General features: G+C 44.4%; 1 protein-coding gene and 1 long non-coding RNA gene across 2 annotated transcripts in view; one reads left to right on the top strand and one right to left on the bottom strand.

Moving 5' to 3' along the window:
- LOC138953784 (kunitz-type serine protease inhibitor 6-like) overlaps positions 1-17883 on the bottom strand; it is a gene marked incomplete at its 3' end in the record, with an annotated part of 80456 nt that overhangs the window by 27187 nt on the left and 35386 nt on the right. Inside the window, 1 exon segment of the mRNA XM_070325691.1 lies at positions 9393-9551. Coding sequence (XP_070181792.1) covers positions 9393-9551 — 159 coding nt within the window.
- LOC138953783 (uncharacterized) lies at positions 3071-4607 on the top strand. The gene is made up of 2 exons (XR_011451610.1): positions 3071-3947; positions 4176-4607. It is a non-coding gene; the product is annotated as an uncharacterized lncRNA (long non-coding RNA).

Raw genomic sequence — 17883 nt, 5'->3', positions numbered from 1 at the left:
GAGTTGAGGATTCAGGTCGAATTAGCTCGCGCAACAAACTCACGCGATCGCGGAGGCGATGAAGAAGAAGGAAATCAGAACAATAACAATCACAGAAATCATAGACCTCGCGATACCGATAACTACCAACCGAAGTTACCATTCCTCGAAGACAAAGACGATGTAGAAGCGTTCCTTCTGCAATTTGAACGTCATGCTGAAGCATCACACTGGGACCCTAACACTTGGTCTGTACGTTTGTCCGCACTGCTAAAAGGTAAAGCACGCACTGCTTACACCAAGATGAAAGTCGCTGATGCACGCGACTACGCATTGCTCAGAAAGGACTTTGCTGGAAAGATTTCAGATTACCGCGGAAACATACAGACAAAGATTCAGAAACACACGGAAAGAAAACGCTGACTCGTACAAAGAGTTCATTACTCAGATTTCCTTGTTCCTCGATCGCTGGGTTGAAATGTCCAATATCGGAGAAAGTTTCGATGATTTCAAAGACCTCATACTGACGGAACAAGTGTATGAAAGCATGCCTACTGAACTCGTCACGTACGTGAAGGATAGAAAACCAAACAGCATTGATGACGTGATCGACACCGTAAATCTCTACGAAGAAAACCGACCCAAAGAAAGCCGTAGACATGGGAAGAAACCTGAAGAGAGAGGACACAAGGCAACACACGGGACGAATTCCACAAACAAGGACAAGGACGAAGGAAATAAAAGCAGAACCAGCGTCAAATGTTTCAGATGTGGAAAATTGGGCCATTTCAAGAAGGATTGTCGCCAGCCTCCGAAAGATGAATCAGCCAGTGCCGCATTTCAAGACGAGAATGACGTCGAGGGGAATGCGACACATGATCAACTGTGCGACAAATGTGTTCACAAGAAATTCACCAAACTGTCCCAAATCGTGGTTGAAGGCCAGGTAGTCACTGCTTTCCGCGACACCGGAAGCACCTCTACGATTGTTGATTCCAAACTAGTACCAGCTAGCAAGATTACTACGCGCACAAAAGAAACGTCTTTGGCGAAGAAATCAGTGAAAGAGAAATTATCGGTCGCACACGTTTACATGGACACGCCGTACTTCGTGGGAGAAACCGAAGTTAGCGTCATGGAGAATCCTGTCCATCCTGTGTTGATTGGAAACTCGATGGGTGTAGGATCGGAGAAAATCGAGACACCTGTATATCCAGTCCGTGAGACCGTAATCCCTGAAACCACTGCAACAGCCGTTACCCGAGGACAAGAAAAACGTGAAGAGGAGGGGAATGCGTCAATTCCCAGTTTTCCTATGGAAGGAAAGATCTTCACCGTTGCTGATCTAAAGAGAGAACAGCAAGACGACAAAAGCCTTGAGAAATTACATGTGTTGGCACGAACGAATGTAACTCGAGGGCGAGTTCAGTTCATCTATGACAAGGACGTGTTATATCGCCAATACAGTGACAAGCAAGGAAAGGACCACCGACAAGTAGTAGTACCTCACAAGATGCGAGCGAAGGTATTGTCCACCGGACACGATACGGCGATGTCGGGCCATCTCGGACAGAAGAAATCAAGAGAACGGATTTGGCAAGATTTTTTTTGGCCGGGGATCGTGGGTGACATCAAACGCTACTGCAGTTCTTGTGACGTGTGCCAACGTACTATGCCAAAAGGACGGACGAGGAAGGTACCTCTGGGAAAGATGCCTCTGATTGAAACTCCGTTCAAGCGTGTAGCCGTTGACATAGTAGGACCAATCAAACCCATGTCTGAGACAAAGAAGCAGTATATCCTAGTGATGGTGGATTTCGCGACCAGATATCCTGAAGCTGTTGCTCTCAAAGACATAAAGGCAGAAACCGTGGCTGACGCGCTATGGACATTCTGGACAAGATTGGGACTTCCAGAAGAAGTATTGACCGACAACGGAGCGCAGTTCACCAGCGAGTTGATGACTCAAGTCAACCAACTGCTCGCAATCAAGGGATTGACAACTTCACCTTGGCATCCTCAATGCAATGGTGTTGTAGAACGTTTCAATGGAACTTTGAAAGCGATGCTCAAGGAGATGACTTTTGAACAACCGACCAAGTGGGACCAGTACTTGCCAGCACTACTGTTCGCATACCGAGAAGTTCCCCAAGATTCACTTGGATTTTCTCCTTTCGAACTTCTGTATGGGCGGACAGTGCGTGGACCAATGCAAGTATTGCGTCAACTGTGGACGGAAGAAGAAAGCAACGACGAGATACGCACGACGGCTGAACATGTTATTGATCTGCGAAATCGCATTGAAGAAACGTGCAAGATCGCCCGCGACCATCTCGCCAAGTCAGCAATACGACAAGCTCACTTCTACGACAAGAAGACGAAGAGGAGAGAACTCATTGTCGGCACCAGAGTTTTGCTTCTGCTGCCAACGAGGCACAACAGGCTGGAACTTGCATGGAAGGGACCATACGTGATCGAGGAGAAGATCAACTCATTTGATTACAAGATCAAAGTGGGTCGCCAAACTCGTGTCTATCATATCAACCTTTTGCGAGAGTACCATGAGCGAGAAATGATCGCTGAACCAGAGAAACTTCCAGAAGAAGTGGTGGAACAGAGCGCGATAGTCGTTGAAGATCTGGAAGAACAAGATGACGAAATATTCGCCAACATGGGACCTGATCTCAGCATACTCATTCCGTCTACAAAACGTACCGAGAATGAGAAAGATGTACATGTAGATGACACATTGACGGCAAGACAGCAACGTGAAGTCAGAGACGCATGTACAGAATTCAGCGCATCGTTGACTGATGTACCAAAAGCTACGACTCTAGAAATCTGCAACATCAAGATGACTGATGATCGACCTGTGTACGTGAAACCACGACCCATACCTCATGCGTTAGTGGACGTGGTGGAACGTGAAGTGAAGGAGATGTTGGATTTGAAGGTTATCGAACCAGCCACTTCACCCTACAACGCTCCGATAGTGATCGTGAAGAAAGCACAAGGTAAAGCAGTGCGTTTCTGCAATGATTTCAGAGAAGCAAATAAAGTCACCGAGAACGACGCTGAACCAAAGACAGAACAGAAATATGCCACCGTAGAGAAAGAATGCTTAGCGACCGTCTGGGGAATCCAGAAATTTGAGCGTTATCTCTACGGAAGACATTTCATACTGGAGACGGACCATCAACCTCTTCAGTATCTACAGCGGATGAAACCAACCAATGCCAGACTGATGCGCTGGGCACTGCAACTTCAACCGTACGTCTTCACCGTGAAGATCATTCCCGGCAAAGACAACATTGGAGCAGACTACCTCAGCCGTGCTACCATGAACTGAGGGAGACCATGGCAATGGTCGTCACAACTCAGAGATACTACCTGATTGTGAAGGGAATTCTGATCATAGATCCACGGAAACAATTAGTAGAATGTTATACACATATAGTATTAATGTAACTATTATGCATGTTCATAGATTATATAAAATCTTCCTTTCCAAGGGCGTGTGTTACGCATTATAGTAACATTGGATTTTATTTCCATGGGTGACACCCTTAAGTCATTTCCTTGCGAGACGGAACGCCGTAAAGAGAAATGACGTCAAAAGCGTGACGTCAAAAAGGAAGAATGACACAGAGGAAAACACGAGGTTGGAAATGGTTATGATAGATCTCTACGCCTACACCGTATGAAAGATTATTAGATTTGCAAATTCATACGATGATTTCTATCAATAAAGACTTGAGATATTTGTCTTTTGTATTTCGCGTTAAAAGATGTATGGAAGAGTTGTTTTATTGAATTGTTTTGAGACACGTGCGAAGGCCTATATTCGTAGCGTAGAGTTTTACTTTGAGTCCATTCACCAAGATCAGTTGATTCTCGTTCCATTTTGGAGAACAATTCAAGTTTTTTTTCTCGGGAGTTATATTTCATCACAAACCTGAATTATGCAGGTAAGAAACTGCTAAAGTAGGAAAAAGGGAAGTAATAATATCGTTCTTCATTTCAGAAGTAGAGCGGCACATTTTCATCCCTACGTTCATCTGTTTTGTGTGTTTCAAAGGCGAAGCAGTTGGACGAAATCCAAAATTCCATTGTTTGTAAGTAACGGTCAGAATGATTAGATAGATGTTAGGCTCATAAAGCTGATGATAACATGTTGTTTTCACTTTGATCGACAGGTTTAGATGCTGTTTAGATGCTGTTTAGATGCTGGTTAGACGCTCGTGTAGATGCAAGCTGGAGATGAATCGGACGCCAACTGAGAGAGAGATGGAACCGTGTTAAAGAACTGATATCACCGTTCACCCCATCGCCGAGATATCCAGGGCATCATCATCGTCATTCACCTCATCGTCGAAGACATCAAGGGCATCCTCAACATCGTTCGTCACATCATCAAGGACATCATCATCATCGTTAAACTCATCGTCAAGACATTAAACTTTAAAGACATCATCTTCATCACCGACGCCGTGTATAAACACTCCGAGAGCTTACAGTCGCTCATTTCAGCAAGATCAAACCTCTCACACCTGATCCTTGACCTGTAGTGCCGAGTACGTCGATGCATGAAGATGAGTAACCAAAATTAAAGCCGTTTTTCACTCATTGTAGTTGTGTTCGTCCAGTTGCTTCCAGTGTTTATTCTTTCTGTCGATACTTTTGAGTCTGTCTATCGTTCAATTAAGTTAAAAGAAACCACGCATATCACTAACTATAAAAGCGAACAGCCGCCAAATAATCATACCCTAGACAACATTAACAAAATTCGAGATTCAATCTTGAAAGAGCCGGACACGTGAAAATCCTCCCATCGGATTGTGACAAAGATCACCCCTCCACTGGAACTCATACCAAAAAATCAACAGCCTGGCAGTGCTTTCGGAGCAAAGCGGGAATAATTATTTGGCTGGAAAACGAAATGTTCAGATTAACAACATGTCAGTTTTGACAATACTTTAGCAACACAATTTTGCACAGAAAGCAGATATGTGGTGGTGTACATGATACGAGAAGGACTGTACCTCTGAATACACCCACACAGTCACACATCGTCTCAACACTCAATGACTTTCACGCCTTGTATTATTCAGCCAACAAACTGATCCTGTGAATACACCGAGCGAACTTGGCGAGGGAGATGCGAACCGACTAGCGCAGTGAATACAGCACTGACAACAATTCAAACACCAGGGCCTTCGCCATGCCAAAGACGATCTTACAACTATCAGTAGGTATTAACAAACTGATTGTTCAAATTCCTCAAATAATGATTTTTTTTTTAGTCTGCACTATAAAACAATGTTTTTATAGTTAAAATTCATTCAAATCACGAGAAATTATGGCCGATGTGTATTACGGGTTGGCACATGTATACGAAAATACCAGCATCGACATTTGAATACCGGGCATAATTATGTCAAAAACAGTTTTGACAAATATTCTCCTTCAACATTTGGTGTTGTAACTGCGTGCTACATTTTGGTTTGGCTGCGTGGCATGACAGACTGACCGGTTTCCGTGACCGGGAGCCAAGATCCGCTTGGTTGAGAAACACCTGTGCGTAAGGTGGCAAGGACAAAAAACGCAATCATCAAAAAGAATCCAAGCCTGTGAAAATGGTCACAAACGTAAGTACTGCATGAGGCCATCGCCCAGACGGACAAATACGTTATTGCGTTCGTGTGTCTTTAACCTGAGGACCAGGGCCAACGTTGACACACGAGGGTACAGGGGTACGACATGCAGGGCGACACTCTTCTTGTTCAAGCTAGCTTTGGTTGTATAATATCCACTATGTGTGTCTGTTTTCTCTCTCTCTCTCTCTCTCTTTTTTTTTCTCTCTCTCTCTCACTCTCTCTCTCTTTTTCTCTCTCTCTCTTTTTCTCTCTCTCTTTCTCTCTCTTTCTCTCTCTCTCTCTTTCTCTCCCCTCTCTCTCTCTCTCTCTCTCTCTCTCTCTCTCTCTCTCTCTCTCTCTCTCTCTCTCTCTCTCTCTCTCTCTCTCAAGAATAATTGTTAACAAATGTTCTGTCTGTCTGTCTGTCTGTCTGCCTGTCTGTCTGTCTGTCTGTGTCCGTCTGTATTTATCATGTGTTTGTCTGTCTGTACCTATGTTTGGCTGGCTGGTTGGCTGGCTGGCTGGTTGTCTGCCTGTCTGCTCGTATGTCTCTCTCTCTTAATTTCTGTCTCTTTACTTTTCTCATGAATGAATGAATGATATTGTATGAATAAGGGATCATCATGGAATAGAAGTTTCGGCAATTTAAGACAATTCTTTGCGTAACCTTTTCCCAACCATGAAACAAGCTCGGCAGATTTGCCGAAATAACGGCAAACTTTTCGGAGATTTGAAGGAAGCTTCGTGCTGAGGACCGCTGACGACAAAAAACAACACCAAAAGGTCATTCAAATGGTTTAGAACAGCACTGAAAGTTTATAGACCTCGCAAACCGCTTAAGATAACAACCGGGCAAAACGGAGAAGCCTCAAACGATCACAGGGGGCAATCAAAGACCTTCTACTGCTACGCTAGTACAGCATCTTTGGGGTAATTCTAACCAACACCTGACATTCAATTAAACTTAGTATGTACTATGCTCACACCTTCCGACTGGCCTCCGCGTGCTCCTACACTTTGTACTGTGTGACATCTCCTTAACCTTTGAGCCATCGGGGTTCCCTCTCGCCGCAAATCTCAGGCTGTGTAAACGTCAGAACTGCTGCCGCAACACAATATACGGGCACTTTTCATTTCACTTCCGTCACAGGTGCTATAATGGCGGGTTTATTTACTACTGCCGGTAGCATTCCAGGAATGTTTCGGGAAATACTGTGACCTTCTGGGCCGGTTATGACAGGAAATTGGTGTTTTCTATATTTTGACTCCAAACACCAGCCAAAGGTGAATAAGGAGTGTGAAAAATGAGACTGGAATGTCACAGGTAAACTCTACAGGACAAAATGAGGAAAATAAAATCATGAATATAACTTGTCAGCCCCTGTGCAAATCACTCATACGGCAAAAAGACAGACAGACAGACAGACAGTCAGACAGACAAACAGAAAAAAGACAGACATATAATAATAATAATAATATGGGAGATTTATAGAGCGCTTTACGTTCTCTAAGCGCAGACAGACAGGCGGACGCCGGCCGGACGGACGGATGGACGGACAGATAGACAGCTAGCCAGAAAGACAGACAGACATCTAAGATGGACAGAAAGACAGAATTTTGTCCATATGTCCCCAGATACAATTTTGAAAGAATGAAACGTTTTGTTTTGTTATAAATATAACGTTCCAATTGACATACCTTTCCTGTTTGTTTAATATATTCTGAATTTCGGAACGTTGGCAGTCTTTTTGTTTTGGGATTACAATTTGAAAGGTTATCCTCGTTCCCGTGCGTGTAAGCTTAAAAAAAACAAAAAACAAGAAATTCCTCCGATAGGAAAAACACCCCCTATAAAGGGAAATAACCTTCTCAGTTGGTGGCAGTGAGAATGGTTATTTCCCTTTGACCAACGGGGGTGTGCCTCTATAAGTCCTTGTATAATTTTAATCCACCAATAACTCCCTAACCGTGTGTTTGACTGGTCCCAAGTTTTGTAAGGACCGTCTCAGGAATGTATAGAACCTGTTCACCAAGTTTGGTGACGATCGGTCCGTTCATTCTTGAGATCTATATGCGAACACAAACAAACACATCGAGTGAAACCTATACACACCCCTATACCGGGGGTGTAAAAACCAACATCAGTGTCTTCCATGTCTATTACATGGGATGTGAGGATCCCTTTACTTATACACAAACCGAAACTCCACAGCCCATCTTGCTTTGTCTGCTAAGTAGGGATTTAAAAAATCCCATTCTGCATTGTTTTTTCTTAAAGGCCAAATAAAACTATATGTTGGTTTAGGGTAACGTGACCAAAAAAGATAGGGTCGGTAGGTCGGCTTTTGTATTTTTGTATTTTTCTTTTTTTTTTCTTAAAAATTAATTTAGTCGATTTTAAAGGAGGCTACTTATATTCTCGGTATGGTTCGCAAAATGTGCCAACAGTTTTTGATTTTTTTAGAAAGGAAAAAAGAAAGTGTTAGGGTCGGCGGGAAAAAAACCCATATATTTTTATTTGGCCTAAGGGCACATGACGAAATCAATTCAGCACAAATTGATGATTTTTGATAAATGTCCAAATGCCAGGACTCTCTCATCCACCGTAAAAACCGCACGGTTGGCATAGTGGTAAGGCGTCCGCCCCGTGATCGGGAGGTCGTGGGTTCGAACCCCGGCCGGGTCATACCCAAGACTTTAAAATTGGCAATCTAGTGGCTGCTCCGCCTGGCGTCTGGCATTATGGGGTTAGTGCTAGGACTGGTTGGTCCGGCGTCAGAATAATGTGACTGGGTGAGACATGAAGCCTGTGCTGCGACTTCTGTCTTGTGTGTGGCGCACGTTATTTGTCAAAGCAGCACCGCCCTGATAATGCCCTTCGTGGTCGGCTGGGCGTTAAGCAAGCAAACAAACAAACAAACAAACAAACCGTAAAAACCTGGACAGACGTTCAGTGCAAGTACACGATTGTTTTCACGCGGTTAGGGAGGTATCTATAAAGTGACAGGTATGTTCCATTTTACGGTCGCACCTGGTACGAACACAAGCAAAGCTACAGTTGTCTCTTTCAGACCTGCTGAGTCGACACGGCGCTGCTCTGTCGTGACAGGTGAAAGCTAAGTGTTCGCTCCTCTGATCCTCTGAACAACACATGACAGACTCGTACTGGGCACGATGCAGTGAAACATTCCTCACAACACACTGGGGCAGAACAAAGGGTAAAACGGCGGATCTTAGATCATTAGTTGATATATATTGAACGTTTTCATGTCATGGTTCTTGTTATATAACACTATTGGAATATATTTAAGCTTTGAGACTGAAATGTGCTGAGAAGGGGGAGAGAGAGAGAGAGAGAGAGAGAGAGAGAGAGAGAGAGAGAGAGAGAGAGAGAGAGAGCGGGGGAGGGAGAGAGAGAGGGGGGGGGAGAGAGAGAGACAGAGCCAGAGAGAGAGAGAGAGAGAGAGACAGAGAGAGAGACAGAGACAGAAAGAGAAAAAAACAAAGAGAGACAGACAGACAAAGAGAAACAGAGAGACAGAGAGAGAGATAGAGATACAGAGACAGCGACAGAAAGAGAGATACAGAGAGAGAGAGAGAGAGAGAGACAGGCGCAGAACGAGAGAAATAGAGAGAGAGAGAGAGAGAGAGAGAGAGAGAGAGAGAGAGAGAGAGAGAGAGAGAGAGAGAGAGAGAGAGAATGAGTGACAAACAGACAGACAGTCAGACAGACAGAGATCAAGGATACACAAAATCACATCTGAAACTTCAACATACCTGACACGGGTCGTGACAATAACACACAAAGTTTCCCTCCACATCCGTCATGTACCCGTATGGACAGTTGAGGTCACACCGAATCTGGAAATACGGCCATAATTCCTTGGCGCCGTGCGCGCGCATGAAGCTGGAAGCTCTTGTCAATGTTGATACGACCTGTTGGAAAAAAAGTAAGAAGTTTTAGAATATGGTGTGACAGACAGACAGTCAGGCAGACAGTCAGACAGACGGACGGACGGACGGACGGACGGACGGACAGAAAGGCGGATAGACAGATAGACGTACGGACGGACGGACAGAAAGACAGACGGACGGACGGACGGACTGACAGAAAGGCGGATAGACAGATAGACGGACGGACGGACAGATAGACAGACGGACAGACAATTGTGAACATTGTTGAAATTGTCATATGCTTCCAAGCAACCATGAATGAGGTATCGTACTGTCTGTAGCTTAAGTGTCATCACGACACGGGCACATACACAGAGGGGTGCCGTAGGCATTGCATGCTTGATGGCTACAAATTGCGATATCAAATTTGGAACGTTGCAGAAATCTTCACTTCGTCAGATCTAATCCAGTACGGAGCGTAACAGAATTTCACAGGGTCAAAGTACGTGATGTGACCTTTTTACCAGAAGTTTATAACTGTGTTTCGCTGCGTGTTTGTAGAGTTGTAAAAATGGCTTTGAAAGGTAAAAATGTCCTATATGCCATGTTACAAAAAACAAAACAAAACAGGAACATAGGACAAGGTTGGGGGACAAGATGTTTGTTGTTGTTGTTGTTGTTGTTGTTGTTGTTGTTGTTGTTGTTGTTGTTTTCCATTGCAAATGTTATTCAACACCATCGCGCCGCATGACGTCAATCCACACTCACTCTTGCTCAGGGAGGAACAGTGACCTCCCCATTTTACTGACACCTAGGCAACTAACGACTGTTTCTCTCCGGTAAACAAGACCTCGGACACTCTACTTCCTCCTCCGTTTCCTCCATCGGCGCCCCCCTCAACCTGCCCCCCCCCCCCCCACCTTCCCCCGGTCCACCGGTCCCCTAAAAACCACGCCACCTTCAAAAGTACCTCAGGCTTTTTTTTTCGGTCTCGGTGTACCCTTGTCCCAAAATAGTAAATAGTCGTGGTGCCCAAAACATCGTCCATCTTTCTAATTGCTTGTTTCCAAGGGTCAAGGTGCCTGTGGAGATTGTCTAGAGAGAGGGGTGGGGGTGATGGAGAGGAGGAAGGGAGAGAGGGAGGAAAGAGATGTAGGGGGGGGGGGAGCTTGTGAGAGAGAAGGGGAGAGTGGGCGACTGATGGAAGGAGAGAGGAAGACGGAGACAAGGAGGGGGAGAGAGAGGTGGAGGGAGAGAAGTGTGCCAAAGAGCAAGAAGAAGAGAAAGAGAGGAGAAGTATGAAGAGAGAGAGAGACTGAGAGAGAGAGACAGAGAGAGAGAGAGACAGAGAGAGAGAGGGAGAGAGAGAGAGACAGAGAGAAAGAGAGACAGAGAGAGAGAGAGAGAGACAGAGAGAGAGAGAGACAGAGAGAGAGAGACACAGAGAGAGACAGAGAGAGAGAGAGAGAGGGAAAGAGAGAGACAGAAAGAGAGACAGAGAGAGAGACAGAGAGAGAGACAGAGAGAGAGAAAGAGAGAGAGAGAAAGAGAGAGAGAGAGAGAAAGAGACAGAGAGAGACAGAGAGACAGAGAGAGAGAAAGAGAGAGAGACTGAGAGACAGAGAGAGACAGAGAGAGAAAGAGACAGAGAGAGAGAGAGCACGTGGAGAGGGAAAGGTAAGAAGAGAGACAGAGAGAGTAAGTGGTGGGGGGGGGGGGGTGAGGGGGCAGAGAGGGGCAGATGTGAAGAAAGAGAAATGGAAGGGGGAAAGGGGGAGGGGGGGGGGGGGGGGGGGGAGTGATGCTCAGGGATGTGCACCAGTAAATGTCTGAGTTGAAAAGAAAACAAGTCGCGTAAGGCGAAAATACAATATTTAGTCAAGTAGCTGTCGAACTCACAGAATGAAACTGAACGCAACGCAACGCAGCAAGACCGTATACTCGTAGCATCGTCACTCCACCGCCCGTGGCAAAGGCAGTGCCAGTGGAATTGACAAGAAGAGCGGGGTAGTAGTTGCGCTAAGAAGGATAGCACGCTTTTCTGTACCTCTCTTCGTTTTAACTTTCTGAGCGTGTTTTTAATCCAAACATATCATATCTATATGTTTTTGGAATCAGGAACCGACAAGGAATAAGATGAAAGTGTTTTTAAATTGATTTGGACAATTTAATTTTGATAATAATTTTTATATATTTAATTTTCAGAGCTTGTTTTTAATCCGAATATAACATATTTATATGTTTTTGGAATCAGCAAATGATGGAGAATAAGATAAACGTAAATTTGGATCGTTTTATAAATTGGTTTTTTTTTTTACAATTTTCAGATTTTTAATGACCAAAGTCATTAATTAATTTTTAAGCCACCAAGCTGAAATGCAATACCGAAGTCCGGGCTTCGTCGAAGATTACTTGAAAAAAATTTCAACCAATTTGGTTGAAAAATGAGGGCGTGACAGTGCCGCCTCAACTTTCACGAAAAGCCGGATATGACGTCATCAAAGACATTTATCAAAAAAATGAAAAAAACGTTCGGGGATTTCATACCCAGGAACTCTCATGTCAAATTTCATAAAGATCGGTCCAGTAGTTTAGTCTGAATCGCTCTACACACACACACACACACACACAGACACACAGACACACAGACACACGCACATACACCACGACCCTCGTTTCGATTCCCCCTCGATGTTAAAATATTTAGTCAAAACTTGACTAAATATAAAAAAGGCCATCATAGCGACAAAATAAGAGAACACGATAATTATGCTTCCAATGCGCTTCAAGAACCTATAACAGGTGGTATATATACACGATGAGGGATTTCCCTCCTTGCCCCTGTGGTACCATCCAGACATTTCCAGTTCTTCAACACCTTTCTTTGAACTTCTCGGCGTGTTGCTGGTACGCGTCGTGTTTCATGAACCACGAGGGTGCGGAAAGGTACTACTGCAATATGTATACGCATTAGTCTTGTTGTTTGCATACCGGCTCACTGTTGTTGGGTCAAACAATTCAGTCAGTCATGAGAGGATGACGAGTAGGTTGAGGTTGAATAAAAAGCCAAGCGCAGATAATAACAAGTCGCGTAAGGCGAAAATACAATATTTAGTCAAGTAGCTGTCGAACTCACAGAATGAAACTGAACGCAATGCCATTTTTCAGCAAGACCGTATACTCGTAGCATCGTCAGTCCACCGCTCATGGCAAAGGCAGTGAAATTGACAAGAAGAGCGGGGTAGTAGTTGCGCTAAGAAGGATAGCACGCTTTTCTGTACCTCTCTTTGTTTTAACTTTGTGAGCGTGTTTTTAATCCAAACATATCATATCTATATGTTTTTGGAATCAGGAACCGACAAGGAATAAGATGAAAGTGTTTTTAAATTGATTTGGACAATTTAATTTTGATATTAATTTTTATATATTTAATTTTCAGAGCTTGTTTTTAATCCGAATATAACATATTTATATGTTTTTGGAATCAGAAAATGACGAAGAATAAGATGAAATTGTTTTTGGATCGTTAACTTTAATAAAAAATAATTTAATTGCAAGTTTCCGATTTTTAATGACCAAACTCACTCATTAGTTTTTAAGCCACCAAGCTGAAATGCAATACCAAACCCCGGCCTTCGTCGAAGATTGCTGGGCCAAAATTTCAAACAATTTAATTGAAAAATGAGGGTGTGACAGTGCCGCCTCAACTTTTACAAAAAGCCGGATATGACGTCATCAAAGGTATTTATCGAAAAAATGAAAAAAATGTCCGGGGATATCATACCCAGAAACTCTCATGTCAAATTTCATAAAGATCGGCCCAGTAGTTTAGTCTGAATCGCTCTACACACACACACACACACAGACAGACACACACACACACACACACACACACATACACCACGACCCTCGTCTCGATTCCCCCCTCTATGTTAAAACATTTAGTCAAAACTTGACTAAATGTAAAAACCCGTGAGGGTTTGGAGAATTGAAAAATCGGACTTACTTTCTGCAGCTAGAGTAAATTCAGCATGCCTCCGACGGATGTGTGCGGTTTGCCGTGTGTGTGTGTGTGTGTATGTAAGTGTGTGTGTGTGTGTGTGTATGATGTGTGCGTGCGTGCGTGTGTGTGTGTGTGTTTTTTGTGTGTGTGTGTGTTTGTGCGTGCGTGCGTGCGTGCGTGCGTGTGTGTGTGTGTGTGCGTGTACTGCCGTGTATTTGTGTGTGCCAATACATTCGTATACGAGCGAGGGTGTGTGCACGTGTGCGTGTGCAAGTGTGTCAGTTTGCTTGGTTACGCCCTGTGTGCATCGCATTTGTCAGTGTGTCAGTCTGTTTGAATGTCTGTTTGCTGGCAGTCCAGCATCTACCAGACTGTTATTAATAGGCACATCAGTAGTAGCCAGCGGCCTGCGGACGTGACCTAGGCTAATTATGTGCGTGTGTGAACAACAAGTCGTTGACGTTTACTGACGAGCGACGTAGTTAGGCTAAAGTACTCCACATACGCTACAAGGCCACTATCACTCTCTGGCTCTCTCTCCGTCCTGGCATTGCCTTGCGTGCTTTGAAAACCACAACTTTGAACTTGTGCCAACGCCGCTTCCTGTTTTCATCCCTGTGAGATGGGGGAGGGGGGAGGGGCTGTGTGTGTGTGTGTTGACTTATCCTCAGTGCAGGGAGAGTGCATTGTGCGTGTGTTGTGAGGATCAAGTGATTTCGATGATATAACGTCATCTAGTATTTTCCCTGTTTACATTCCAAGCTCTCAATCCGTCATCCCTCCTCTCTCTCTCTCTCTCTCTCTCTCTCTGTCCCGAGAATTCTCACAGTGTTTTTCTGGCTGTTTATGTTTTATTTTTATTTTTTTAATCTTTTTAAATTAATGAATGTACGTGTATATAATTATATATATGATTAGAGTAGTCCCTTTCTGGGCGAGGGCTGCTAGTTAAAAACAGCTCGTTTGTATTGCTTATGCCACAACCCTCGTAAACTTTGATTTGATTTGATTTGATTTGATTTGATTTGATATCTCTCTCTCTCTCTCTCTCTCTCTCTCTCTCTCTCTCTCTCTCTCTCTCTCTCTCTCTCTCTCAAACAAAAATACCGAAAAGTAGAGCAGCATGTTTGTTGGGGCGACATAGCCTTTAATTCTTTTCAGCTAATTACCCCCAGCTCACCCCTCCTCTGCCGTCTTCGCCCCCCCCCCCCCTCCCACCCCCACCCTAACTCTCCCAGCCCCCCACCGGCCCACTTTCACTTCCTTTCATTACCCCACTTGCAGTCAGTTATTATTGCAGCATCTTGATCAGCTGTTCAGCACACACGCGGGTTGCTATTTCCATCCTTGTTTTTAACCCTCACACCTGCGTCGTGTTACCCGCACTGGGAGCTGTCAGGGGCTTTAAAACAAAGTGTAACAGCTCTCTTTGTCTTTATCCTCACATGTGTTTGACGTTGGGCCACTCATTTGATGCAAATCAAAGGAGAAGGAAAGCCGAAGAGGATGAAGGAGAAAGAGGAGAAGACGAAGCAGGAGGAATCGATAAGAAGGAGAAGAAGTATCCTCATCATATAATATGCAGTTGCAGTAGTAGGGCCGCTCCGGAACTTGACATGACAAATTATTGAAAGGCTCTAAAAACATTGAGAGAGAGAGAAAGAGAAAGACAGAGAGAGAGAATGAGAGAGAGACAGAGACAGAGAGACAGAGACACACAGAGAGACAGAGACACACAGAGAGACAGAGACAGAGAGAGAGACAGAGAGACAGAGAGAGAGAGAGAGAGAGACAGAGAGAGAGAGGGAGACAGAGACAGAGAGAGACAGAGAGACAGAGACAGAGAGAGAGAGACAGAGACAGAGAGAGAGAGGGAGACAGACAGAGAGAAACAGACAGAGAGAGGGAGACAGACAAAGAGAGAGACAGAGAGACAGAGACACATAGAGAGAGACAGAGAGAGAGACAGACAAAGAGAGAGAGACATAGAGAGAGAGAGAGACAGAGACAGACAGAGAGACAGAGAGAGAGACAGAGACAGAGAGAGAGACAGAGAGACAGAGACAGAGAGACAGAGACAGAGAGACAGAGACAGAGAGACAGAGACAGAGAGACAGAGAGAGACAGAGAGAGAGAAAGAGAGAGACAGAGATAGAGAGACAGAGACAGAGACACAGAGACACACAGAGAGAGAAACAGATAGACAGAGACAGATAGACAGAGACAGATAGACAGAGACAGAGAGAGACAGACAGAAAGAGAGAGAGAGAGACAGACAGACAGACAGACAGACAGAGACAGAGAGACAGAGAGAGACAAAGAGAGACAAAGAGAGAGACAGAGACAGAGAGACAGAGAAAAAGAGACAGAGACAGACAGAGAGACAGAGAGACAGAGACAGAGAGACAGAGACAGAGAGAGATAGAGAGGGAGAGAATGAAGAGAAGACAATGAAGACGGAGGGGGACGATGACAAAAAAAGAGGAGCAGGAGGAGGAGGCGGAGGAGGAGGAAGAGGAAGAAGAGGAATAAGAAAAAGAAGCGGAGAAGAACTAGAAGGAGACATGGGAAGAGGAGGAGGAGACAGGGGAGGAGGAGGAGGAAGAGAAGGAAAAAGAAGCGAAGAAGAACTGGAGGAGAACTTGGGAGGAGGAGAAGGAGAAGAGGAAGTTGCAGGAGGAGGAAAAAGAGGAGGAGAAGCGCAACAACAAGAAGGAGGAGAAGCAAGAGGAAGAGCAGCAAACAGAGGACAAGAGAGGAGAAAAAGGAGAAAAAGCGTGTAAAGGGTCTGTGATGTGATGGTGCATCACAGAACGAGGTGAGTGGGTGTCATTTATGTCTCTTCACACCAAAGGAAGCGTTGATTGCGAGTGATAGTTGTGCAGCCAACTTGACTATAATATAGATAGTGCGTATTACCTCTCCTGAGGCCGAGTGGGGGAAGAGGAGAGACAAAAACGTGAACTGCGTAGACGGTGAGGTGAATAGACAAAAGACAAAACCTGAACTCACTCGTTGGCGGTGAGGTGAATAGACAAAAGACAAAACCTGAACTCGTAGGCGGCGAGGTGAATAGACAAAAGACACAACCTGAACTCGTAGACGGTGAGGTGAATAGACAAAAGACAAAACCTGAACTCGTAGACGGTGAGGTGAATAGACAAAAGACAAAACCTGAACTCGTAGGTGGCGAGGTCAGTGAACAAACAAAAGACAAAACCTGAACTCGTAGGTGGCGAGGTCAGTGAACAAACAAAAGACAAAACCTGAACTCGTAGGCGGTGAGGTGAATAGACAAAAGACAAAACCTGAACTCGTAGGCGGCGAGGTGAATAGACAAAAGACAAAACCTGAACTCGTAGGCGGCGAGGTGAACACATACACGTCAAAAACTTGAACTTTGTAGACGGGGAAGGTTAACAATACGGGCACTGCAGAGGTTAAAAGCAAAGGCCATAATATGATTTTGATATTTACTTTTTTTGTGTATCGGCCAATCAATTGTGAAATCTGTGCTGTCATTCTCCAGGTATAGGAAAAAACAATCATTGCCCTGGGTTACTATAGGTAAAGAGTGCAATGTATTTGAATGACGTATTGTACCATGTCCTTTTCACATTTTTACGCCCAGTTGAGACCACTCTATTTTTAAACCTACTACATGGTGTTTTTTTCTCTCCATGAAACACTGTTTAGAAGTGAGCAAACAACAAATGGGTGTAAGCGCGCCAAATATAGACAACATGCAGTAAATTCATGACAGCTACGCGGAACCAATCTCCTGGCACACTAAATGAACGAACGACTTTCTCATATTCTTATGTTAAGTAGTAACAAGTAAACCAAACAGCGTGTATTTCTAGTCAGAATGGACAACGTGATAATATATACACGGCTTGACACTTATCGCATTATTTGCGACAAGGAAAACGGATTTTGTGACGAACTGCGACGGCAAATTTTACCACAAAGTCAGTCGACTCCATTCTGAACGGACAACGGGATAATATATACACGGCTTGGCACTTATCGCATTATTTGCGACAAGGAAAACGGATTTTGTGACGAACTGCGACGGCAAATTTTACGACATCTGTCGACTCCATTCTGCTAAAAAGCTCTCTTGACACATCGCATTTCTTTTGCGACACAGCAAGCTTATTTCAATTGCGACAAATTGCGACGGCGGATTTTACGACAATCTCGACTCCATTCTGTCGAAAAGCTTTCTGGGATATGCGAGAGACAACTTGAATTTCTTGCGACGGGGCCTCCAGGCATGCAGATACGAAGAAAATGGGCCTTACTGGAAAGCCAGCTATATAGAGGCAAAAGACCGGATAGGGGTCTCTTGGGTTCTCTCGTCGACGA

This window comes from Littorina saxatilis, linkage group LG17, assembly GCF_037325665.1.
Source record: "Littorina saxatilis isolate snail1 linkage group LG17, US_GU_Lsax_2.0, whole genome shotgun sequence".
NCBI classification, from domain to species: Eukaryota; Metazoa; Mollusca; class Gastropoda; order Littorinimorpha; family Littorinidae; genus Littorina; species Littorina saxatilis.
This window is presented reverse-complemented; position numbering and strand designations above follow the sequence as displayed.